Source organism: Equus caballus, chromosome 16 (genome assembly GCF_041296265.1).
Source record: "Equus caballus isolate H_3958 breed thoroughbred chromosome 16, TB-T2T, whole genome shotgun sequence".
Classification (NCBI taxonomy): domain Eukaryota; kingdom Metazoa; phylum Chordata; class Mammalia; order Perissodactyla; family Equidae; genus Equus; species Equus caballus.
The window spans coordinates 47,549,718-47,574,383 of NC_091699.1; the positions used below are offsets into that span (position 1 = coordinate 47,549,718).

General features: G+C 51.4%; 2 protein-coding genes and 1 long non-coding RNA gene across 41 annotated transcripts in view; 1 reads left to right on the forward strand and 2 right to left on the reverse strand.

The window, feature by feature from the left end:
- Window positions 1–393: 393 nt before the first annotated feature.
- On the reverse strand, window positions 394–24,655 carry MANF (mesencephalic astrocyte derived neurotrophic factor). 2 transcript variants are annotated; one of them, NM_001197315.2, is given in 5 exon segments: window positions 394–870; window positions 2,095–2,236; window positions 3,010–3,137; window positions 3,890–3,982; window positions 24,635–24,655. In NM_001197315.2, coding segments are annotated over 4 exon segments (540 nt in total). In that variant the 5' UTR covers window positions 3,975–3,982; window positions 24,635–24,655; the 3' UTR covers window positions 394–685.
- LOC111768466 (uncharacterized) lies at window positions 4,257–16,468 on the forward strand. The gene is made up of 2 exons (XR_002800866.2): window positions 4,257–4,795; window positions 16,037–16,468. It is a non-coding gene; the product is annotated as an uncharacterized lncRNA (long non-coding RNA).
- Window positions 5,096–24,666, reverse strand: part of DOCK3 (dedicator of cytokinesis 3) — a 437,902-nt gene continuing 418,331 nt past the window's right edge. For 8 of the 38 annotated variants that reach the window (XM_070237527.1, XM_023621223.2, XM_070237516.1 and 5 more), the window contains 8 exons: window positions 22,215–22,336; window positions 20,834–20,972; window positions 20,150–20,297; window positions 14,315–14,433; window positions 13,684–13,771; window positions 9,611–9,733; window positions 8,974–9,056; window positions 5,096–8,135 (listed from right to left, as the gene is read on the reverse strand). In XM_070237527.1, coding sequence (XP_070093628.1) covers window positions 7,626–8,135; window positions 8,974–9,056; window positions 9,611–9,733; window positions 13,684–13,771; window positions 14,315–14,433; window positions 20,150–20,297; window positions 20,834–20,972; window positions 22,215–22,336 — 1,332 coding nt within the window. In that variant the 3' untranslated portion in view covers window positions 5,096–7,625. Of the gene's footprint in view, window positions 8,136–8,973; window positions 9,057–9,610; window positions 9,734–10,376; window positions 13,259–13,683; window positions 13,772–14,314; window positions 15,821–20,149; window positions 20,298–20,833; window positions 20,973–22,214; window positions 22,337–24,666 lie in introns of those variants that run through there. The other 30 variants (XM_070237534.1, XM_070237528.1, XM_070237526.1 and 27 more) reach the window with 11 other exon arrangements.

Genomic DNA, 24,666 nt, shown 5'->3' on the forward strand with positions numbered 1-24,666 from the left:
TTTGGTGGAGGTAGCCAGGCCAAGCATCTTTAGAAATATGACAGCACTCAACATACAGTTATTGAAGTCATCATCCCAGAAAACCACAGTCAACACGCCCTGTGCTGCTGGTACCGAGCCCCGAGGTAAGCCCCTCCCTTGTACATCAGACTCAATCTCCTGCGCTTAGCAAGAAGCTGTGCAGCCTCCAGTCCCTCCTGTGGGTGAGACAGTCACTGCAGGGTTGGGTATCAAGCCCAGCCTTCTCCCAGGCTCCCCCGAGTCCTGCACAACCCCACAGGCCTCAGCCCCTGGTCCAGCCCTGGTATCTTCAGCACTGGCAGTTGAGGGACAAATGTGAATATACCTGAAAACTCTTTGTAAACTGCGACGCATAAACCGGTGGGATCTTCATCAGAGGTAAAACCCTGTTTGAGTATTCACTTTAATTCTCCAAGGACAGCTAGAAATTTTCTTCCTTTAATAAAAAAATCCCAGACACACTTTGAAGTCCTAGAGTAAACCAGCAACAGAACGAAGTGAATCCCCCCACGGGGGCGCTGTGGAGCCAGCATCATCAGGAAAGCTCCAGGCTTCACACCTGACATTGTCAGGAGCCGGCCTAAAAAATAAATTACAAAATGGCTGTTTGGGGAAGACCCAGATGAACTGTTTTTTCCCTCAGGTGCAGCAGGGGTCAGGCAGACTACAAATCAGTCCGGGAACTGGCTGCCTTAGGGGCGTATTTAGGCATCAGTTCATTAATCTTCCGGATGTAGTCAGACTTCTCTGCACAGCCTTTGCACGTCTCCCCCCAGTCATCCAGGATCTTCTTTAGCTCTTTAACTCGGAGCTTCTTCAGGTCCACTGTGCTCAGGTCGATCTGCTTGTCTGGAGGAGAGAAAAGGGAGAGCAAAGAGCTGGGTGGGAGCGGCCATGGACCCCCAACAGTCCCAGGTTGGATCACCCCTGCACAGCCACATCACCCCTTAAAACAAGCAGCCCTAGTGGTCGTACGGGGGGAGAGACACATCCAGACACACCTAGGTGTGTTAGTGTCCACTGCCCCCAATACGGGGAACTGGCCCAGGAACCTTCACCAGGGGGGTGGGTCTCATGCTGGCGGTGTCCACCAGAGATACGCAGTGTCGACAGGGATGAAGGCCGCAAGGAACCTTACAAGAGGAATGTAGCTCCTACTCCCTCAAGTGCCTCTTAAAATAGTCACAGTAGAGGTCAAGTGACTGTAGAATGACAACTCCAGGGTGACACAGCAGACAGACCCCTAGCCCCAATTTCCCAACACAGGTCCTGGTCAGGCCCTTGAGCCAGGAGCTTACTCTCCATAACCAGTTGTGACTAGAGAGACCTCGAGCCAACTGTACCTGTCCCAGGATCACTCTCAGAAGCCCGGGCATCCTTGACACAAGTGGGGGAGCGCAGGCTCCTGGACACTCAAGTCACAATAAAATATGTTGGTGCTGTTTACATTTTACAGAAGAGGACAACTATTTCTGGCCCTGACTCCTTCTGAAGACCTGGACTATTTTTTCCACTAGAGACCTATTCAGCCAGAGAGATGCTGCAGTGCCCAAAACTCTCAAGCTTGCCTGTCTGGACACAGCATTTCTTTTCAAAATAATAAAGATTGCTGGGCCTTGAGAGCTTGCAGCCAGGACAAGAGTGTTAAACCCAAGTCAGACCACATCCATTCTCTGCTCAAAAACTAACGTTCCCAACTTCACTCAGACTAAAAGCCAAATCTTCACCAATCTGCAAGGCCCTCTGTGACCTGCCTGCCCAGCTGTCACGCCCCTGGCTGCCTTTGCACTGCCTACTTCCTCTGCCTGGAATGCTTTTCCATTAAATGTCCTCTTGGCTAATCTCCTTCCTCCTTCAAAGTTTGAGGCCTATTTTGACCTCTACCCACCATGGTGCCAGATCTGTGCTCCGGCTCCCCCTCCTGCCCCTTTTTAGCACTATCTACCATGCTATATAACTCACTCCTGACGGCTTTAGTTTATCCCCTGCCTCTCTCAGCTGGAAAGTAAATGCCATAATGCCTGAGCACAGAGGGGGCACAATGTGTGTTAAATAAGGCCTGGCCACACGCACCATACTTTAGCTCACAGATCTGGCTGTCCTTCTTCTTGAGCTTCTCACAGATCTTCTCCACAGGGATGTGGTGGGCCAGGGGCTTTGACACCTCATTGATGATCTTGGTGGCTGCATCATCTGTGGCCCCAATGTAGTAGCACTGCAGCAAGAAAGGACAGTGGCTTCAGGAGGTTCCACTCGCGAGCCATCTCCTCCCAAACATACTGACATCTCAAAACATCTTCCTTCTCTGCCAGGGCCTCGTTTTTCCATGCCCTGCCTGTACTGGCCATCAGATTCAATCAGTGTAAACCCTGGGCTCTTAATACATGCTTAGTCCCAGAGCTGACAGCTACAAGATGAGTTTGAGAGTCACCAGGGTTCAAACCTTTAAACAGAGACAGACAAACCAGAGACTGCCAGGAAATTAAAGCTACAAAAGCCACCATTTCATTAGGGTTCTTGTCCGCAGTTGAGCCCTGGACTGCTCTGTGCACACTTATCTTCGTCTGTCCTCACACATGCCAAACTCATTCTGGCCCTGGGCACTCACACCGGCTGTTCCCTCTGCCTGGGACTCTTTCCCCACCACAATGATGGCCCTTCCTCAGAGAAATTCTTGACTACTCTGTCTAAATCAGCACCTGCCCTCTCTACCATACCATCTGGGTCCATTTTTTCGTGTCACCCATCCCACTGCATCTTTTGTCTGTCCGACTGTCATTTCTCTCTCCTAATACTCCCAGTGCCCAGCACACAGTATGTGCTTAATCAATACTAACAGAATGAAAGACATCACAACTGCAGAATATATGAAAGCACTTTAGTCCCACATTAGTTCACTGACAGACAGCTGGCCTCCTGAATAGACAAGAGGGCAGTACTTTTTATACAGGGACCAAGGCCAGCTGGGGAGGGTCACCAGCTACTCACCAACCGATTCTCTTTGCCTCTTGCTTCACGGCAGAACTTTGTAAGTTCTTTTTCAACAGAAGCTGGTGAGAATGTGACATCTCTGTTTTTGAGGTCCTGGTAAAACCTTCCCAGGTAGGAAATACACACTGGAAAAGAAAGGGAAGGAAGATGCTCAGCAATCACCAAGTTGCACCCCAATCCACCAGGAGGGAACTCCGTCAGCAAATATAATAGGAGACACAGAGAGAGGTGAGTTTTTCCATCACCGGTTTTTCTCAGGTGCCCAGAGGTGGACAGAACCTAGCTCCAGGTTGCTGTGGTTCCCTGGTACACCCAGGGCATGCGGGGAACGAGCATCACCCAATGACCCACAAACCCCTCCCTGCTCCTTCCATAAAGTTTCAGCCAAGACTGAACACGTGTCCTTGAGATGGACTCACTGTGACCTCATAAAGAGACAAACTGGAGGCCAAAGAGAAAAACGATCCAAATGCTGCCCATTTCCAAATATAACATCGAACCCCGACGTGCGGCTTCGCAACCCGACCAGACCCGTAGCGGTGCCCACGGCCGGCCCTCAGGATTGCCGACCCGGGCCAGGGCCGCTCCCGAGAGCCTCTGCCCAGTGATGGGAAGGGACAAAAACTCCGGCGTTATCTCAATTTCCGGCCAAGTTTTCAGCATCACCTAGTCCCGACTTTTCCTCGTCGGACCAATGTTTTCTAGGCCCAGGAAACGTCTTCTGGGCCCGGCCTCTGGCCCTCATCGGACGGACCCCGCGGGGGACAGCCGCCGCCCCCGCCCGCTCCAGCCCCGGCCTCTCGGCCGCTCCGGGCTTGGTTGGGCTCAGCGCCGCCGCCACGCCAACCACAGCGCGCGGACCCCGGCCCCACCGCACCTTCGCAGTCGCCGGGTCGCAGCGACCGACTGCCCGGCAGCACGCTCAACGCCACCGCCACCGCCAGCCCGTGCGTGGCCCACATCCTCCACCGCCGCCGCCGCCGCCCGACTGAACCGCGCCCGCCGCGCTGCGTTGCCTCCAGGCCCCGGCCGCGCGCCGTAGCGCCCCATTGGCGGGAGAGCCCCGCACCCTCCCACACGCCGCACCCTCATTGGTCCACGCGCCCCAGAGCCCAGACGGCCGGCTCCACGCTGCCCTCCCCCATTGGCTGGTGGCGTCACCGCCCCGGGCCCTAGACAGTTGTCGGCCGCGGATTGAACCAGGGCCGGCCGCAGGAAGCGGCAGCTGAGGCGGCGGAAGCGGTAAGGCCCGCCATCTTGGGTAGGGGCAGCAGCTTTGGCCGTGGCCGGGCGCCGCGGGCTGGAGTGGTATTGCGACGCTGCCCGCGCATGTTGAATTGTCCCGCGTGTCCGCCGTTGCGGGCCCCACACCTGTCCGCAAAACCCCGCCCAGGGCCCCGCCCCGGAAGGGTGAGGGGTGCTGGGGCCAGCCGCGACCCAACAGGGCCGGCAGGGTGGGCGGCCGGCCGCAGGCAAAGCTCCGGAGAGGTTTCTCTCCTTTTTCTTTTTTTAAACGATTACGTGGGCGGGGGGAACCAGCCCTGGAGGAGCGTCTGCGAGGCTTGCTGACCCGGCCCGGACTTTCCCATCAGCTCAGGCGCCCACCCGCTTGAACCCCGGCTGACAGGAGCTCGTCTGGCACGGGAGGAGACCTGCAGGCTCTGGGCTGGAGGACCTCCCACCGGAAGGGCTCACGTCCGTGCTGCCCTCCTAGACCCAGGGAAGCGCCCGGGCTAGGTGCCGTGGCTGTGGGATCAGAGCCGTCCCGCCTCGCAGTGGGGAGGTAAGGGGGTTTAGGTTTTTCCCCTACTCTTGGAAGAGTCCCACATTTCCTCACAAGCTCCGGAAGCCTCGCCGAGTTGGCTGGCCCGCCGCCTCCTGCCTCCCAGCTGAGCGCTCGGGGCCTTTGGCTGCCTTCCTTTCAAGTGCAAGGCTTAGCTTCCTGTCCCGGAAGGTAGAACGTGGGAAAGGCTGGCTGGGCTCAGTGTAGAAAAGATTTCTATGGGGCTAAAAGGGCTTGGAGCCCAGCGACCAGGGTTGGAGAGGGGCACCTGTGCTGTTCCCATTCAGTGAATTCAGTGGATCAGTGTCAAGTATTCATCTTTAATTCACATCACAGCAGTCAAAGGAGTGGGGAAAGTGGGAAAAATCAAGTGGCAGATATTTACATCTAAAATTCACATTATTTGTTGGATTTAGAACATGCTAGCACAATATATACAGTAAAATACCTCTTGGGACACTAGTACAAATTTTTTTAACTTTGCTTTCTGGTACAGGTAAGATCATTTTTAAATCACTTTTTTTTAAAACATAAATACACAAAAGAAATGGTTAGAAGTTTTCTTATTTTAAATAAGCACAGAATGCCAGAGGTTAAAAACACATTTATAGGGCTGAATACCAATTGGACATCACACTCTATACATTTTTTGCTCAAATTCCTGTACAAATACACAGCATTCAAATAGGTATTTACAAATAAGCTTGAAAGAATGAAAATCAGTATTTCACCATCTTTTCAGAGGACTCTTATCTCTGGCCTCCCACTTCCCCTCAGACTGGCTGATTCTCCAACAAAAGGGATTTGGAGGATGTCTTTTTCATCTAGGTAGGGAAAATGAACCTGGCTCACCTTGCTTAAAGCAAGGCCAGAGGAACCTACACTCCCCTCCCTACCCTCCAGAGCCACCAGGTGGAGAAGGGAGATGTTCTTATGTGATGACTGCCTTGTCCAGGGCTTGAGGTTCAGAAGTGCCCTAAAATCTAAATGTGCCCTTCTACCTAACAATCAAATCCAAAGCTAGCCCCAGACCCTCTGACACTTGTGAATACCAGATAGTCCAGGCCTGTCCTCCGAGGCTGGTGCTGCCAAGACTGATCCACTCTGCCTGGAGTCAACATTACAGTATAGAAATGACCCCCAAATACTAGTGATAAATGCCCCCAGATGCCCTGAAAGTAATGTGGTCCTCCATCTTCCCTAATTGGTCACTTGCTGGCATTCCTGTTAAACAAGCTGGCATTTCTTTTCAAGAGAAAAACACCTTGACCATGGCCTTGTCTGTTTGGAAAGGGGGGTGTGGGAAAGGGCTGGGGGATCAGGTCCCAGGGCCTGGCCGTGGAGCTCAGACAGGCCAGCAGAAGAGGAACTAGGGGAGAACATACCAGCTCAACAAGGAGAAGCCAGTCTTGTGACCATCAAAATTATGAACTCACGCAAATGGAAGAAAAAAATATTTTGTAGACTTTTTTTAAAGTAACCTAGAAGCACCCTGGTAAAAGACCATTACTACCCCACTCTGTTCTCCCAAATAATAAACCAAGAGGAAAATCAGTGCCCTGATCTGAAAAAGTTTCCTATAAAGACACCACTGCGCTCTGCCCAACAGACTGGGGAAGCTGGAGAAACTGCCCTCCTGCCTGCCCTGAACCCTGAGTGGTGGTCCCACAGGCCTGGAGAGGGGCCTCTGCACTTGGCCACTTGGAAAGGATAATTCAACTGGTGTGGCTCTCTGCTTCCAAAAGGAGAAACTCCTTACTCTCTTTACCCAGGAGCTTGCTGACCCTGACCACAAGTCCTCAGGGCTTGGTAGCCTGGCTGGGCAGCCAACCCCACTGCTCGGAGGTAGTGCTGAAAATCCCTGATTCAGGAGCTGCATGACAGGCATTCTGGCCACTTCTGAAAGCTCAGAGGATTTCTGGCCCCTGCCACACCCCAGCCTCACTCCTATACCAGCTCATCTCTCAACACATAGCCTCCTGGGCCCTGGGGAAAAGGTGGTTAAGGTAGTCCCTCTGGCTCTACACCCTCACTCAAACCCCACAGGATGGGAGATAACCTTTGCAGATCCATTTGCCAAGGAGGCTCCTGCAGGACGTGAGGTGTATTGAGAGTGGGGGAGCAAATGGTCAGAAATAAAAGTGATGGAGGGAAAAATCCAAGGTAGAGTAGGAGGCAGGGCTGGCCCATGGAAGCCTGGCAGTGTGCCCTGGGCGTGCAGCTAGGCCAGGTCACATGCTTGAGCTGGCAGGTTGGCCCAGCCATCCCCTCAGTTGCACACACCTGGATGGAAGAGTGGGCAGGTGGGCATTTGTGCAAAAAGGCTCGTAGTCCCCTTGTCCACCTGTGACATGTAGTCCACATGGGCCTTGCAATCCCTGAATACAACCATGAGCTCTTGTCCACATAGCAAAGGAAGAGGTCCCTAGTGCAATTTCCATTCTTCTGTGCATCTCTACCCTGGAGGCAGGGCTTGGGCTCCTACCCCCAGGCCCTGCAGAGCTGCAAAGCAATTCTGTCTGTGCAATATCTCCATATAGCTCCACGTGGTCTGGAACTGCAGGAGGAAGAAAGCATCTACTGCACGAAAGAAAGAAAACTCATAGAAATAGGTAGAAAATGAAATAAAAAGAAGCCACAACCCTTCATGCTGCTGAGGCCTCTGGACACGGCAACACATGAGTTCACGGCAGTAGAACGTAGACTCGGGGTGGTTCTCTCCTGAGTGCCAGGCCTCTTCTGGCTCCCTGGGGGGGGACTTGGATTTCAGACCTGGAGTAGTTGGGCAAGCTGCTCACCGAGGGCGGCATCCCAGCCGCCTCTCTGCCCCTCACTGTTCTCCTCGGCCATGTTCCCAGGCCATGCGGGCCTGCTCTTCCTTGACGCTCCCAGGAGGCAGTGAGGCCTTGCGGTGCAGGCCCCGAGGCCTCTCGGCCTCTTCCCGCAGCAGCACACCCTCGTCGTGCTCCAGGGCCGGCAGGCGGGGATGGTAGGGCTTGGGTGGCAGCGCAGGTGGGTCCATAGGGTCCTGAGGGATGACGCATCCTGGGGCTGAGTGGCTTCGACACGGCTGGGCCTTGATGGAGTCAAGGACGGCAGACTCAGAGAGGCTGTAGTGGACAGGGAGGTAGGGTGGCTCAAGATCTTCATCAGCGTTCCAGGCCTGGCTTGGCATGGAGTCCATGGTGTCGGTGCGAGGTGGGGCCTCCGAGGAATGCCCAAAGTTACTCTCGCTCAGGGAGGACACACCACTGCTAGCACTGCCGGACAGTGTAGAGTTACTGCCGTCCAGGCCCGACTGGGGGCTCGTGGGGGAGGCTGGGATAGGATGGAGGGGAGACTGCAAAAGAAAGGGTAGGCATGTTAGAATCTTTCTCTCCAGATAGGCTGACTGGCCCACCATGCAAAGAGAAGACCAGGATTCTGCTTATTAATGAACTTTAACTCTCATCAACCGCATGGTTCTTGTTTATTCAGCAGCAGCCCCTTACCTTCCTGCGGTCCCCAGCAAGCCAGTGGAGCCCCAGAATCACCTGCATTTCTATGGGCCAATAAATGGCCCTGCCCTGGCTGCTGGGCATTTATGCCCCCTGGAACCAGGTCCCAGGCTGTTGGATGTGGCTCTAGGGTACTGACAGAAGGGCTGGGTCGTCAGGCCAGAAAGTACGCTAGTGGGCCATGGGCCAGATGAGTGCATTTTGCTGCTAAAATCTGTGATAGAGTCAGTCTTTTCCAATTTGCAGAAGAATTAATAAGTTTTTCATTATTTAAGCTTTGGTGCCTGATACTTCGTACTTGACTGGACTCTAGTTTAAAATGCTCTATACTGGACCACAGGACTGTATCTTTACCTCTTGAACTGTGGTGTGTTGATACCTCATGGCGTTGGCAGAGTCCCCCGGCTTCCCACTGCTTATTGCCTACACACTCCAGGTGCTGTGTGTTGTTGTCTCCAGGACCCTCTGACCTCCCTGTCCCCATTGCATTTGTTGCAGGACACATTGGTCATCTGCATCCCAAGTGAGGTTCTGGCCACCCCCAGCTTCTGCTTGGCTTGGCTCTCAGGGACAGAGGAACAGGGGAGGGCTCAGGTTCTTTCTGTAGACCCCAGGGGTGATTCCAGAGCAGACAAGATGGCTCATCTCACAGCTTGTTGGGGTGTCACTTCAGTACATTACCTTGCGCAGGGTCCGGGCAGGGAGGGCCGGGGGGGTGTCACCCAAGGGGTGGTGGAAGGCGTCAAAGTGTAAGGAGTAATGACCTGCAAAGGGAACAGAACCAGAGCCTAAGCTGGGGCCACTCTTGGGCTGCATGCCAGCACATTTTGCTGAGCCAACTGGGCAGGTGTGGGAAGAGTCTCCTGGGGACCTCTCAGCATTGAAGGCCACAGAAAAACCTCTCTTCATCAAAGTTCTCCAAAACATAGGCTGCTGGAGTAAAAGACACCTACGCCACACAGAAGGTCAAGAAAGTTGAGTGCATCAGAGCCCATGGAACAACAGGTCACAGGCAGTGGTGGCTCTCTAGCCCGCTGCTGGGCGATGACAGGCTGATGAGTATTGGGCTTGGCACAGTCAGTTCTGTTGTCTTCAGCCTCCCTGGTTGGGAGGGCCTCACTGAGTTTACCTGCTGTACTCAGAAACCTCACTGACCCCAAAGCCCAGCAGGATCCTTTCTGTGGCTGGGATGTATTTTCCTTCACTGAGTCAGCCCAGAGAATGGCCCATCTTCTCAGCCTTGAGGGCTGCTGCCCTTGCCCCTGAGCAGAGTCTGAGACCAGGGACTATCTGGGGGACCCGCTGGAGGTCTTCTTACCATGCAGCAGGCTTCGGGGAGGCACTGGGGGGGCCAGGATGCACCCCGTGTGGGCAGACAGGAAGGGCTGGGCCTCTCGGGCTCCGCTATCCAGGCTCCAGCTGCTGGGGGCTGCTGGCACCGCTGAAGGGTGGAAACAGATGGCATGAAGGGAGGTTACTTCTTGAGCCACCCTCTGGGAGAAGCCCATTCTATGGGCTTCTCCATATGCTTCTCCATAGCATATGGCTTCTCCAGGTGTGCACTATGTACCCAGAACATGTGGGGGTGGCATGCCAGCCTGTAGGACAGAAAAACATTGGCTAAGCAAGACACTGTGACCCACAGTGGAGAGTGGCCAGGGATAGAAGCCGCTTAAGAGGATGGCAACAGAGTGAACTGATGTTGAAGAGTACTCAGGATGAGGCAAGCTGACAAAGTGCAGCAAGGAGTAAACATCTGCAGCCTCCAGAATTTGCCAGGAGGAGAAGAGAACAGAAGAGGTGAAAAGAGGAGAGTGGAACAGGTTGATGAGACTGAGAATACAGAGAGAGCACAGGCCACAGAGGTTTTCACCAAAGTCAAGAGTCAGGGCCCTCCTACTGCCCCAGCCCAATGGGAAAAGCAGAGAGCAGGATGGGCAGGAGGCAGAGACTGCCTCCTAGAGCTGGTGCATGGCCAGGGAATGGGCAGAAGCTGCCCTGACAAAGGGCCTGTGGTAACATACAATCTTCGCCTATTTCCATTTCTTCTGTGCCCACTGGCTGGGTTTGGGATACACAGGGGGTTTTTCTAGGTGAGGACTCTTATTCGCTTTGCCCACTGGAGAAAAGAGTATAAAGCCCAGATGTTGTGGTCCAGGTCCAGCTGGACCTGCTACTTCCCAAGAGGAGGCAGGGCTGTGAAGCCCATGGGTGCTTTTGGGCATGTAGAGAGGCCCAGTTCCTAGGATTCACATATCATGGATGCAGGGTAGAGGGGGTCCTGGACAAAGGGGAACATGGAGTGTCCACCTATGCTAAGGAAAGAGTCCAGTGCCAGAATACTGGCCCCTTGGCCAAAGCTGGGGTAAGCTACTTTGCAGGAGGGGACAGGAGAGGAAGAATGGCTGGACTTTGGGATATGAGGGTGCCACTGCAGGAGCAGCAGGGGACATGTGAATCCTGTTGGCCAACTCCTCCTGGAGAACAAATACCACCAAGAAGAAATACGCCCTTTCTCTGATGAACTAGGCAAGCAAAACTCCTTTTTGGGCTGTCAGCAGCAGGGAAGCAGCTCACAATCCAGGGGCCTAGCCGTATTCCGAGGCAGTCATAGTTAAAGAGAGCCTGAGAAGGCTGGGGTTTGGGTTCTTTCTGCTCCAGGTACTGAGTGGGGAATGCCAGGGCCTAATGGGACCTGAGAGGCTCTGGAAGGGGAGAAGCTGGAGTCTAGCCTTTGAGGAGGATGTGGCCAGGAGGGGCTGGGCCCCACATGGTCCAGGTGACGAAGATGTGACGTCCATCCTCTTCCTCCTCATTGGTCAGGAACTGGCGTGGGCTTGCAGCAGAAAATATGGTAGAACTCCACTATCTAAACAGTCTCAATTCTAAGGAAGATTGCTCAGTCTCATGGGATGGTTGATGGCTGGTGACAGGAGGGAGGGTGTAGCAGTGATTGGGTGGGCAGGCACTCAGCTGTCATCTGAAGTGAGGAAAGAATTCTGAATCTGATAAGCATCAGGTGGATTCCAACAGAAGGCCTCCTCAGAGAGCCTGAGCCACCCCAAGATCAGGACAGGTCCACTCTCATGCAGGCTTTCCTCAAGATGTGGCATGAGCTGCCTGGTCCTCAGCACTGAAGCTTCCCCTCTCCAAAAAGAAAAGGTCCATCTCCATAAAAAGCCACCAAATTTCAGGGAATAAGAAGCTAGGAGGTAGGTTTGGGCAGCTTCCCCAAAGGGGTTCTGACAGCTCAAGATCTCACCTGCACATTTAGGCCCTAGAAGAATTGTGGGGCTGCAAAAGTTTACCCACAAGGGACCAAAGGAACTTGCAGGCAGGAAGGCTATGGTGGAAGAAAGCTGACAAGGCTGCACTGGTTTACAGAGGGTGCCTGCCTGAGCCACTCCATGTGAACCAGAAATCATCAAGCTCGCCCCACAGCCTGATGTTTGTGAGCAGTGTGGCTGGTGGACCTTTGCAATGCAGCACAAGTGCATTGGGGCTAAGGGAAAATATAAGATAGAGTGACTTATTCTAGGAGAAGAGGGGCAATCCCCACTGTGTTCTGGCCATTTCTCTCTCTCTGTTTACAATGGCCCAGCACTGGCCTGAGGTCCCTAGTGCATAGCCCATAGCCCTGAGGGCAGGCTTGCCTGGTCTAGGAATCACTGCCTGGCAAAGAAAGATACTTGCAAATAAGAAGTAGAGTCCTTGTGGAACTCAGGATCCTGATAACAAGAGAATGGTGACAAGTATGTACAGTTCCTGTCCTGAAGGATCCAGGTAGAGACTTAGGGAGTTATTACTCTGGCCTATGTGTTCCCACTATGTAAATGTCTAATTTGCTGCCCACTAAAGCACTGGCCTTGTCGTGTGGACATGCTTGCTCTGGGCTCAGCTTCTGTTCTGAGACAACTGTCTTTCCTTCGACACCTGGGGGTGCGTGTCCAGCTTCTTGCTGCAACGTGGTCTGTGGCCTGAGGCTCTTCTGTGTCCAGTTGGCTTAGGGTCCTGGTCTGGTCACCAGCACCCACTGGAGCTCTGAGCCTGTCTGTGCTCTTGGCTGGTTTTCAGATTGCTCCACATCTCAGGTGAAGAAAAGCCACGGATGATTCTGGCCCTTGAGGCTAAAAGGGCACTTTGTTTGGGGGCACAGGTGCAGGGGGGTCCAGGTAAGCCACATGTTTTTGGGATGTGCAATCTTGAGGCTAGGAAAGCATCTTCAGTCAGAATTTCCATGCCCTTTGTGGTTGAGCACCCGGCACCAATGCCGACTAGGCACTGAGGTCATGCACTCAGTATTTGGTCTCGTAAAGAGGATACAGAGACACGTCCTCTGTAATGAGCAAGGGAGGAACAGTGACAGTGGGGACAGCACACAGCACTTAGTGAGGAGATGCAATGACAACAGCTTGGAGGGACATGTTGGTATGGGAACATGGGAGCAGGTTCCCATGCCCTTGGTGGGCAGTTCCCATATGTTCTTATGGGAACAGGTCGCATTGTTGGGGACTGAGTGTACCCTAAACTCCAACAGATGGAAGAGAGGCGAGAGGAACCTACAAGGAGAGGGAATGATACGGGACCAGGTTCTGGTGTGGCAGATAGGTTTAGCATAGTCCCATATAGGTATTGCTCTGTGTTAAAATTAACTCAGGTCTCCATGTCTGGGTCTTTGGGTCTGAGCCTGGTTCTTCCATCAGCTTGTTGGAGCAGAACATAGGGTAAACTCCACTATCCAAACAGCCTCTGTTCTAAGGATTGCCCAGTCTCATGGTATAGTTGGATGGGCTGGCAATGTATAAGATGGACTCAAAGCAGCTGCTGGCCAGAGTGAATAGAGGAGGACTGGACTCCCTTAGGGGTACCCAGGACTTCCCTTGGAGAGGACCGTCTCTGGGAAATTCACTTTGCCATGGCCTGTCCTTCCCATTCTTCTTGGGGCTTGCTGGGCAGCAGACCTGTTCTGAACAACAAGGAGAGGTCCCTGAGGGCTCAAGTTGACAAAGACCAAAGGGGCCACAGGGCCTGCTGAATTCTGGGGCTGGTTGGGAGGATCCCAGGGGAGTAGTTGCCCACGGTTTGCACATAGCAGCCTGAGTTTTCATAAAGGTGGGCTCGGGGCAGGTGGCAGCTGGGGCCTCTCTGAGGGTGGGTCCTGGGAGGGAGAGATACAAACTAGGATCCAAACTAACAGGATCCAAACCTCGGCATCAAGCCAGATGTGGGTTTAGCAGTGAGCATAGGAATTGGTCAGGACTCTGGACAGATAGACAGGCCTAGGTATTGGAGTATGGCTCAGCCTTGGCTAGCTGGTGCCCAGGGACAAGGGTCAGATGCTCAGGATGGGGACAGACATGGGGGAAGGCTGCCAGGGAAGGGGAACAATACCTTTTTCAGCCACAGACAGATTGGGATCACTGCAGGGTTTGCAGGCTCCGACCACTTGCTGGAACAGGGCCCGCTGGAAATTTGGCAGCTGAGGAAAGGAGAAAACATCAAAGAGGGTTAAAACAACCAGTTACACCTTGGGGGCAGTGTTGTGGGCTACAGGAGGCAGGACATTCCAAGATCAGATGGGGAACTCAAAGCAGCGGTACGGCTCATGCGTGAGATGTGTTGAGAACTTCAGGCCAGCTGTAGGAAGACTGTCCAGATGGTCCAAGAAGGCCATCCTCCAGACCCATGCCCAGCACTGCTTTCTCAGGACAGGAAAGAACTAATTTCCTTTGCCAGACTGTTTAGGGATGCAGAGTCCAGGAGGCTGACCAGAAGGACAGAGAGCCACACAGGCAATGTGCTTCCAACTCTGCTGCCATTCTACCCACAACTGTACTCTGTCTGGATTGCTGGTCCTCAGATTCAGTGCAGTCCCCATCTGGGAACTCAGCAGCCTTCTGAGGGTCTTATGGCAGAATGAGAGAGGGATGTAAGACAATGCAGAAAGCCTAGCAAATGCAATGAGGGAAGTCTAGGCCAACACACTTGCAGCAGAGGGCAGCCAGTAGGCTGGGTGTACTACCTGACCATTCTCCAGGATGGCTGCTGGATACATGGCACTGCTTGGGCGGTCCCGGTGTGTGGGCAGCAGCAACATCATTTCCCGGGCGTGGCGGTACTTATCTGGCAGAGAGGGAGAGCCTGTAACCAAGTGAGAACAATCACGCACAGATGACAAGCCACAGATGGAGAGCCCAACGGGCAAGCATCCTCGGGGCCAGGGAGCCAGGTTAGGTGTTCCCTTGCAGTTGGGGTGAGGATGAGCTTGGCAAGCACAGGAGGAATGAAGCAGAGCCTGGTGGTTAGATGGTTGTGGGGGCTGCACCTGGTGTCCCAGCCAAGGCAGACATACTGCAGACTGGGGTGATGCACACCCACTGACAGAGTCCCCTCACCATGCTCAGAGGCAGATCATGAGGAGAGTTGAGGAGTGGAACCAGGCTCTAGCGGCCCCCTGCACCCAGCACTATTGGGAGATGGGTATGGCCTGGATGCTGGGCTCTCTCAGGAGGCCCAGGCATGGGCACAGACCAGCTTGCAAAGAAGCCATCACAGAAACAGAAACACTCAGATAACATAGCAGCACAGTTCTTACTTGACACTTTGTCTCTACACACTTACCTTCTCCAGACACCACTGGCCTTGTTCTCAGTTGGCCCCATACCACCTTTTCCCAGAGGTTTCTCCCTCCCAGATTCCAGGCCCCCAGAACCTGGCCTCTGTCTTCCTGGCCATCCTACTGTAGCCCTAGAGCTAGAGAGGCTGGGGGCCTAGGGCCCTGCATATAGGTGGCTCTACAGGGTTTCTCACTCTGAGACTTGCCCTTCAGTAAACTCGGGGGTCATGGCACTAGTCTGGGAGTTCTGGGTCTTTAACCCAGGCTCTTGAGTTGACTTGGTTCATATTCTTCTCTTGTGAGGCCTCTGCGGTGACTTCCTCTGGTCTAAGAAGCTGTTATGGAGGCCAGACCACGCCACATATGGTATGGCCCAGTCCCCATCAAAGTAAACCATAGCTATAGGCCCAGGAACCTGTCAATCCATGGTCCTTGAGGGGACCTTCCACAGAAGGAGTGAGAATAACTTACTGGCTTTCGCTGGGAATGGATAATTTGGAACGCACTCCAAATGGGCACTAGTCATTGTGCCAGACACCAGATTGTGCATGAAAAACTAGTGGGGTCTTCTGGACCCCTCATGCAAGGGTTACCTAAACCCTAGTGCCCCCTATTTGTCCACTGGCAGCCTCTCGCTGGCTCAAGTGGTTGAAACCTCTCTCTGTGGCGTGCTCTTAGTGAGGCTGGGCTCCATCTGAGAGGTGAACTTGCAGCTCCGGAGGCTCTGTGGCCCTGAAACCCAGGGTCTCTGGGGTCTTCCTTTGACTGTGCAGTGCAGGCTCTATCAGAGCACAACTAAAAAGATATTCTGCAGCCAGCTTGCCCAGGAGTCCTTGAGAGATTCCTCTGGTACTCATTGTAGTCCAAGAAGATGAGGCTTAAATACTTTGAAGAAGTCAGTATAATAAAAACCTGTAATGCAATTATTATTTATGTAAACTTCTTCTACAGCTGGTCTAAGCGATCCTGTTTGCAGAACCTCAGGGCTGGCTTTAAGGTCTTTTTAAGACCTAGTCATAAAAATATCCTTCATTCATAAGGGAATGAGTAAAGTATGCTTTTTTGAAAAACTAGGTTTGAATTGCTACTATGGTAATTTTCTTTACAGATTTCAATGTTTTCTTTTAGAACTTTTGCTCTCAGGGAACATCAAGAGAATGACTGTATAAAGAAAAAAAGAAAAGAGCTCCTAATCCAACTGATTTCTATAGTGCCTTCCCAGCAAGAAACTCCAAATGTTCCCTGAGCCCTGCAAGTCACAGCTCTGGACCGGGATATCCTCCACTTAGCATGCACAGAAACAGGCAAAGAAAGAGATACATCGGGGCCAGCCCTGTGGCCGAGTGGTTAAGTTCCTGTGCTCTGCTTTGGCAGCCCAGCGTTTCACCGGTTCAGATCCTGGGTGTGGACATGGCACCGCTCATCAGGCCATGCTGAGGCAGCATCCCACATGCCACAACTAGAAGGACCCACAACTAAAAATATACAACTATGTACCGGGGGGCTTTGAGGAGAAAAAGGAAAAATAAAATCTTTTAAAAAAAGAAACAAAAAAAGAAAGAGATACAGCACCTTTACACAAACTCAGTTACATCAAACTCATATCTAATACCCGTTCCATACCAGGCACGCAGTTGGAACATGGTATACTGCCTTGCTTAGGTTGGCCATAGTCCCTGACCTCACGAAGCTCACAGCCGGGCTCACTAGGCCAACCTCAGATCTGTGTACCCAATATCCTGATACATATTTGGGGGCTAGGATGGAGGGACAGCAACTTGCAGGCCCCAGGGGCTCTGCTGAGGATGTGCGTCTGTCACAGAAGGCCCTCTGGTGCTATAACAAAGGGATTGTGAATTTTCCAACTCTACCATCTCACTTCCCTTCCACTGCCCTCTGCCCTGGGCAGCCAATCCCATGGTTGGAGAGAATGATGACTACTTTTCATGAAAACACTTCACCAACCACAAGAGCTTTTGTGTCACAGGACTTCTGAACTACTTGAGTTGTAGTCTGGTAAACCCCAGAGCCACCAAATCTCAGATGACTGTTATTCTAGGAGGATCAATCACAATCCCTGTGTTTCCTGGCCCGGATCAGTCTTTTGACCACCAGAGGGAGCTGCCAACATACAAGAGTTTAAGACTGTGCCTTGCCAACCGTTTATCTTGAAGGTTTCCAAAGTAACAGGGACCACAGCTGAGAGCTTCAATGGGCATGGTGAGGGAGGCCACTGGTGTCATGACCACTCCTGGGAGGGGGGGAAGTGACTCAAATGCAAAGAACCCTCCAGAACACCTTCTCCATGAAAGCCTTCCCCTCACCTGTAACACCAGACATAAACCCCAAACAGAGTGGACTGCTCCTTTCCTTCTTTGTGCCCAGTGCATCTACTACTGCATCTACCACATTTATCTGAAAATATCAGTCTTCCTCTGTGATGCTGGGTCACATTCTTCTATCTTCTCTCACAGGGCCTAAGACTGTGCCTGATATATGCTGGGCTCACAGTTTTCTCCAGATGGGCCTGCATGGATGTTGTAGCCTAGAAGTGACTTCCTGCTCTTTCTTAACTGCCTCTGCCCTTATCACCATTCCATGCTTTCTTTCCAGTTCTATTTCACCATTTTGTTTACTTAACATGCCTTGCAGCCCATTCATCTTGAAGGTTTCCAAAGCAACAGGGACCACAGCAGAGAGTGTTAATGAGCATGGTGAGGAAGGCCACTGGTGGACTTAATGTCTACTGTGGGAAGGGAAGGGGCTTCTACTGGCCTCTCGATATATGATAACCTGGAGTTTGGCCCTTGCGATAGCTTGTCTCCAGAGACGGTGACCATCAATGCCTTCCCTCCCAAAACACACATGCCACTCCTCACATCATCAGGTGGAGTCTCGTTCCCCACCCTGGTATCTGAGTTGGCCTTAGTGACTTGACCAGCTAAGAGAATGTGGCAAAAGGGACATTCTGGGACTTCCAAGACTGTGTAAAAAGTAGCCTTGCAGCTTCTGCCTGAGTCTCTTGGAATACTTGCTTTGGGGAAAATCAGCTGCATGCTGTGAGAAGCCCAAGCCACATGGAAAGGCCATATGTAGGGACTCAGGCTGATAGCCCAAGCTGAGCTCCTGGCTGATAGCCACAATCAACTGCCAGCCATGTGAGTGAGCCATCTTGGATGTCTAGCCTAGTTGAGCCATCAGATGATCCCAGCCCCAGGTGACATATGACTACACGCTCATGAGAGAATGCAAGTGAGAATCGCTCAATGAGCCCTGTTAACCCACAGAACCATGAGAGACGATAATAAATTGTTGTTTTAAGCTACTACGTTTTCAGGGGGGTTGTTATGCAGCCATAGATAACCAAGCCATTTGAAATAAAGAGGGATTACTTCCAAATGAGGAGAAAATAATATCTCTCTATTCAACTCTGATGATGCAAGAGCCACGCAGATTCCTCACTGAGCACTTGCAAAAGCTTGATGAGTGAACAGAGATCAGTAAATGGTTAGCTGGAAGGTAACAACAAGCCTATGAGGTCCCGGATGGCATTCTGTCCAGGGCACTGAGTACCAGGCACAGCCTAGAGGAAGTATCTGAACAATGTCAGAGTGGAATTGAGTTAAAATGTCCACTCTTTGCGGCCTTCTGTTTTTTATCAACAATCATGGATCAGAGATCTGTCTTCAGCAAGAACACCCAGATAAAGTCTTAGATATGGCTGAGTATATCTTAGAGAGTTGTTCAAGTTAGAAAATACCCACACAACAGATTAGATTACAAAATCTGGGTTTCTATACCTCTGTTCAGTGTTAAAACACTGCAAATGCTGACCTCCACTACAGTATTTGTGGCTAACTTCTCAGGGTTTCCTTCCTTTTTATCTCCAAAGCCATTTTTCAATGTGCCTTCTTTATAACACAAATCACTGTTCCTTCTTTATGTTTGCAGCCTTCACATATGGACTGATCTTCAACAAGTGCCCCTTTGTTGGTTCATTTGTCTTCTTTAACACTAAAAATGCCTGCTTCCAAACGCTGGCTCCCCTTTTCTGAGTGTTATAATCCATGTTAGGAAGGCAACTATGAAAGTGGAATGGGCATCAGATTGAGGGCTGGAGGGTGTAAAGACTTGTACTCCAAATTCAGCTTGGTCACAAACTGGTTGGATAACCTTAAGCCCCTCTCACTGGTCTTGTTTCCCCCACAGCAAATGAGGGGTTGGGCTGGATGCTTCGGGTGAGTCTGTGGCTGCACCTGTTGCAACCTTATCCCACTCTGCTGTCTCCTGAAGCTTTTCCTGGTTGGCCACTGCATCTCTCCATCACTTTGCCCCTGTTCTCTCTATCACTTCAACTGTGGGCCTTAGAGGTTTGTGTGCTTTGAAGAGATTTTTTTCCTTAATGACTCTCCATGTCATAAACGTGTGCTATTTCTTTGTCTTCAGAATAAGAAGAACAAAGAGATTTTATCCCTCTGAAGCCTGGAAGCAACAGCCAGTGACTGGCTGGCAAGCTCAGACCACTTTCTCCTGTTACTATCCTGCATAGCCAACCCTGGGAAGCACTAGATCTTAGTTACCACAGCTAATTTCCATCCTACTGCAATGATCCTACCTAAAAGGAGAGAGAATCAAATTTTAATGTAGGATCAAGGATCAGAATGTGAAAAAGATGCTGGCTCTGAGAGAACAATATTTATCCAATTGAATAAGAAATCAAGCAATAATTGGCAAAGTAAATAGCTTTTTATAGAGCCATCTCTCTTGATTAAGCCATTCCCACCTGAAGAAAGTGTTTCTGGTTATTATTACTGTTTTAGAATAACATTTTCCATTTTAATTTTAGCCATCAAATTTAATTTTCATACTTTGTCATCATGCTTGATTCCTCAAGACAAGACTCACTTTTGCCTTAACTTTGATCTTTATTCTTCACACACTTCAATGGAAAAGAACTGAGCTCCTAAGCTGTGTGTCCCCTTAACTGAGGTAGAGATGCATTGGCTGGTGACCTCAGAGGCAGCACAGCTGCCGCCAATGCTCAGAGCAGGGTCTGAAGCCAGCCAGAGAGAGAGTTAGAGGTAGGAACCCTGGGTCCTTAGTGCTGAAAGCACAGATGAACATTCTCTCAGTCACAGGACCACTTTCAAAGACACAGCCACAGAGGAGAGGAGGAGGAGTGAGCCCTCATGAGGCTTCCCTCTCCTCTCCATTCTGTAAGCAGTGCCCTGCCATCCTTACCTCGGGCACTGGAAGGGGCAGAGGTAATCATCTGGGATGGTGCTGAGTGAGTGGAACTCAGGCTGGAGGAAGAAGGGCTTGCCTGGGACGAGGACAGAACAGAGACGTTGGTGACTGAGCCCTGGTACCTGGGATTGGGATACGCGAGCTGTAAAGGGAGAAAAATCAGCAGGATAGAGGTCTGAATGGCCAGACTGTAGGACTGGCCCAGAGTTGGCATCTTCATGCCATGAGGTGCCTAGACCCAGTATCTGATGCTGTACCCTGGGACCTGATGGAAGCCAGGCTGATGGACAGCACGAAGGGTCACCCACACCACGAAGGGTCACCCACACCACCCATGGAGCAGAGCTGTTGGGTTGGCTCTAGTGATGGTGCCCATGGAGCAAGCAGGACTCAGCCATCAGGAATGCCAGGCAGGAGGGCAATTTGCAGAGGATCTTTCCTACGAGATCTCTAACAGCAGCCAGGACTGAAGTTGGATTTCTTTCTTGGGAAATAAGGCCTGGGAACCGTGATATGGGATGGTGTGGAGGGTAGGCAGTTTTGTTAGCTCTGGATGTTCTGAATTCAGGAACTAGGGAACTAGGCAGAGTTGCCAGCCCTCAAATCAGACTAGCCAGTAGAGAGGTGAGTCCTCCAGGTACAGGACCCTGGCCCATTCTCTTTAGACAGCTCTGGTACCTGCATGTGGTGGTACAGGTCCTCGGGAGCCTCGCCCATGTTGCTGTCACCGAGCATCACCACATTTCCAGCTTCACTAGACGCGTGTGATGAGAGAGAGGATGATGAATGGCGGCCTGTCCCCATCAAGTTCATGGGGCTGTGAACAAGAGTGGGAAATAGGGAAGAGTCAGGCCTGGAGCCAAGAAACCATGCTAGGTGAGGGGACTATAGAAGGGGGTGGCCAAAACAGTCATTCCCAGCCTCAGTCACCACTGGTTTTGAGGGTTCCATAGCTAATGTTCATATCCATCTGAGGCCTGGAGCAGTCCTGAACCCCACCCTGCTGCTCAGGGGCCCCTGGTCTGGGAAGGCCAATGCTACACTGGCATAGCCTCTACTTAAATTGTTTATGGCTACTCAGTCTGATGACAATCAGCAGTTTCTCAATTAAGAAGAATAAGAGAGAGATGCTGAATCGGGTCAAGAATCCCTGATCCCCCTTCCTATGGGGTATTAATCTGAGCCAGCACCCAGCCCCTGCTGGGATCTGCTCCTAGATCAAGGGTGTCTTCCTCATATGGGGAAGCTATCAAAAGAGCTGACTGTGAACCATCTGTTGGCTTCCTTTCACATCTGTGGCCAGAAGCTTGCCAACTATCAATATTCGGCAGCCCCTCATTCATTCATTCCTTCTCTTCTGCTAAGTGCTCACTCTGTGCTGACTTGTAGCTCACACTGGAAAACAAAGCCAAGTGAGGGGCTCCTGTCGCTGGCTTCTCCCCTGGCCTGACCTTCCTACCCTGGATGCTTTGTGTATCCTTGGTTGAGCTCAGGCAGACCAGGACTCCTGAGTTCAGAGCAGCCACACCTTGATATCCACATCACCATGTTGTTCTCTTCCTTAAAACTGACTGGTGATCCTCATTCCCCTTGGGATCAAGTCCAAAGGCCTGAATGAACAAGGCCCATTCAGAGTTGGTCCTGGCCCCCTTCCATGCCCTTCAATCCTGTACTCCAACCACTTGGTTCTACTTGTAGTGCTAACCAGGCTGGCTTGTTCAGATCTTGAGGCATCTGCACATGTCAGTCACTTTGCCTGGATCTTGCTCCATCACCCTCCTAATCCCAACTGTTTTCTGCCTAGCAAACTTCTACTTACCCTAATGCCCCTTCCTCAATACCACAATACCATGTATACTATCCTGTTACCCAGGATAGCGACAGACAGGATGCAGAGAATGGGTCCTGTGTCAGGAACTGTGTAAGTGTTTGCTCTGTTCTTGGGTAAGAGGGCATGTGAGTGAGTACACATAAGCACTATTTCAGACTTCCTTGCTCTGACCCTTGACATTCAGACTTACCTCTGTGGAGGGGACCTTCCCCAGTCCTAAGGCCGTACCTGTGCCGGTGGGTCATCTTCATGCTCTCAGGACTCATGGGGCTATGGGATGCTAGGACATTTCCCCGTGGGGTGCTGGTGCCTGAACATGCAGGACTTAGCTTGTCCAAACCTGGAAACTCCTGTTGAGAAATGAATACCCCTTCACCAGAGAGTAAAGAACAAATAAGTAATTAAGGGGTGAGAGGGAAGAGCAGACTGGTGGTAGAAATGTAAAAGAAAAAAAAAAGAATTGTATACTGTTGGCTGAACCTGAACTGCTGACTTCTTTTGGGCAATGACCTCTTCATGACTAAAATACCCTCCTAACCGCACTGGAATCTAGACTAGAGGCTGTGAGGCCCTAGGTTGACCCCATTAAGAGAACCCATCTGGAAAAGGCTGATGTTGGTCTGAGTTCATAGGAGTGTGTTAACAGGCTTTCACTGCAGAACAAGTAAAACAAGAGCTGGGAGGCAGGAGAGAAAGAGCTGATTATTAGCTGTTAGTCAGTGGGCACCTCTTACATAAGGACTGGGGTTGGGCTTTATTGGATTGCTAAATGGCCCAGCTCTTAGTGACCTGGGTTGAGTTGTCTGTGACACTGCCTATGGAAGACAGGACACAAAATCCTGATGTAAGTAACTGAAAAACAGTAAGTTCTATTTTAGCATAAATAAATTCTCATTAAGTACATACACATCTTGGCAGAAACTTTTGATCCCAAACCCTCCTGGGTGACAGCACATTGGTTAGTGTCCCTATTTGCGACTCTGAGGAAACAAAGCACAACTGTCCAGGTTTCCTCAAGTCCTTCAAAATCTGGGAACCCTAAGTCTACTGGGGATGTTTCTGAGGGTGGCCTAAAGAAGTAGCAGGTTTTCCATTCCCTCTTCCAAAGCATGCAGAAGGATGAAATGTGCTCCTACAGCTGGAGAGGACACCTCCATGTGCGTCCTGGAGACCCTGACAAACGTGGGCAAGCATCTTGTGTTTTTTGCTGCAGTGACCTGATAGCCTGCATGGCAGAGACCCCCTGAGCGGCCAGGCTCTAGCTTGTCTGGGTCACTTGCTGGGATGGGGAAGTTTGTACACAGCAGAGAGCAGCCACACCGGCAGGAGACACAGTAGAGAGAGAGGTAATGGAATACCCTTCAGATTCAGTGACACTATCCAAGTTCTTTACTAAATGTACATCCTAATTTTAAGGGAAAAACATAAAAGACTTCCTCTGCATGTTTCACCTTTAAATACCCTGGGGAAATCATTACAGAAAGGAGAAATTTCAGGTACTATGGGCTTCCCTCTGGAAAATGTGCCCATTTCTCAAACAGTAGACAAGCTTCTTTTTCTCTTGTTACATTTCATGCTGTTCACACTTGTGCAGGAACAGGCTGAGACATACTCTAGGGGCTTGGAGGGACTGAGATAACCAGAACCTCCAGCATCCAAAAACAAAGCAAGTTGACCCCAACAGGTTAGGCCCACTAAGTCTGAGTAGTCCAGTCTCCCACGGCATCTGTGGCCAGTGGTCATCCCTGAAGGGGAGCTTCTTGTCCATGATGGCCTTGCCCCACACCAAACAGCTCTACTTCCTTTGCCTTCCTGCCACTTCTACCTAGTGGTCCTGGGTGATAAGAAGAGAGCAGCAGGTAACTGGACTCACAACCCTTGAGATCTGGCAGCCAGCCTGTTTAGCAGGTAAGTTTCTCTAGAAAACACCTGGAGTCAACCTCATGATTGAAAATGGGGTAAGGGCATGTGAACAGGGGGCTCAAGACAACTTGAACCCTATTCTCAGCCAGCCAGTATTTCCTGTAAGACCCTCGAAGGGAAACTAGTCCTGGAACACAGGTCTTGCTTCTGCTTGTGTGTGTGAGTCCTTGGGCCAAATCTTGCTTTGGAGGCCTAAGAGCCAGGCCAGAGTCAGGGAGACCTTCCAGGGCCTGGGCCAGCCCCAGGACCTTCCTGATTCCTCTAAGAGCACGAAAGTACTGCCTGCCCTAGGCTTTCTCAGATGTGAGCCTGGCTCACCAGACATATTGGAGGAAGAAGGAGGGAGGGTAGGAAGAGAGCTAGAGGATAAAAGGATAACGGTAAAGAGAAGGAAAGGAGAGAGAGAGAGAGAGAGAGAGAGAGAGAGAGAGAGAAAGAGAGAGCGAGCGCACGCAGAGGGCTGGCTCAGGCTATGCCTTACCTCTGCAGGTTCTTGGGATGAAAAATATCTCCAAAGAGACCCCTATCTGTGGGCCATATACTTCAGCTCTTTTCTTCCTCATATGAAAACCTCTCTTCACCAGCACAATGGCTTGAAAGAGCATTCTTTGCCCTTGAATCTGACTTCTCCTTAGTGAGGGAGTGAATAAGGGGATTCTGGGCATCCTTCCCGTGGATAGAGTACCCACCTCTGCCTTCTGCCCCTCTGTGGTAGGGACAGCTTTTCCTTCACATTCTCCTTCTCCCTCTCCCACCT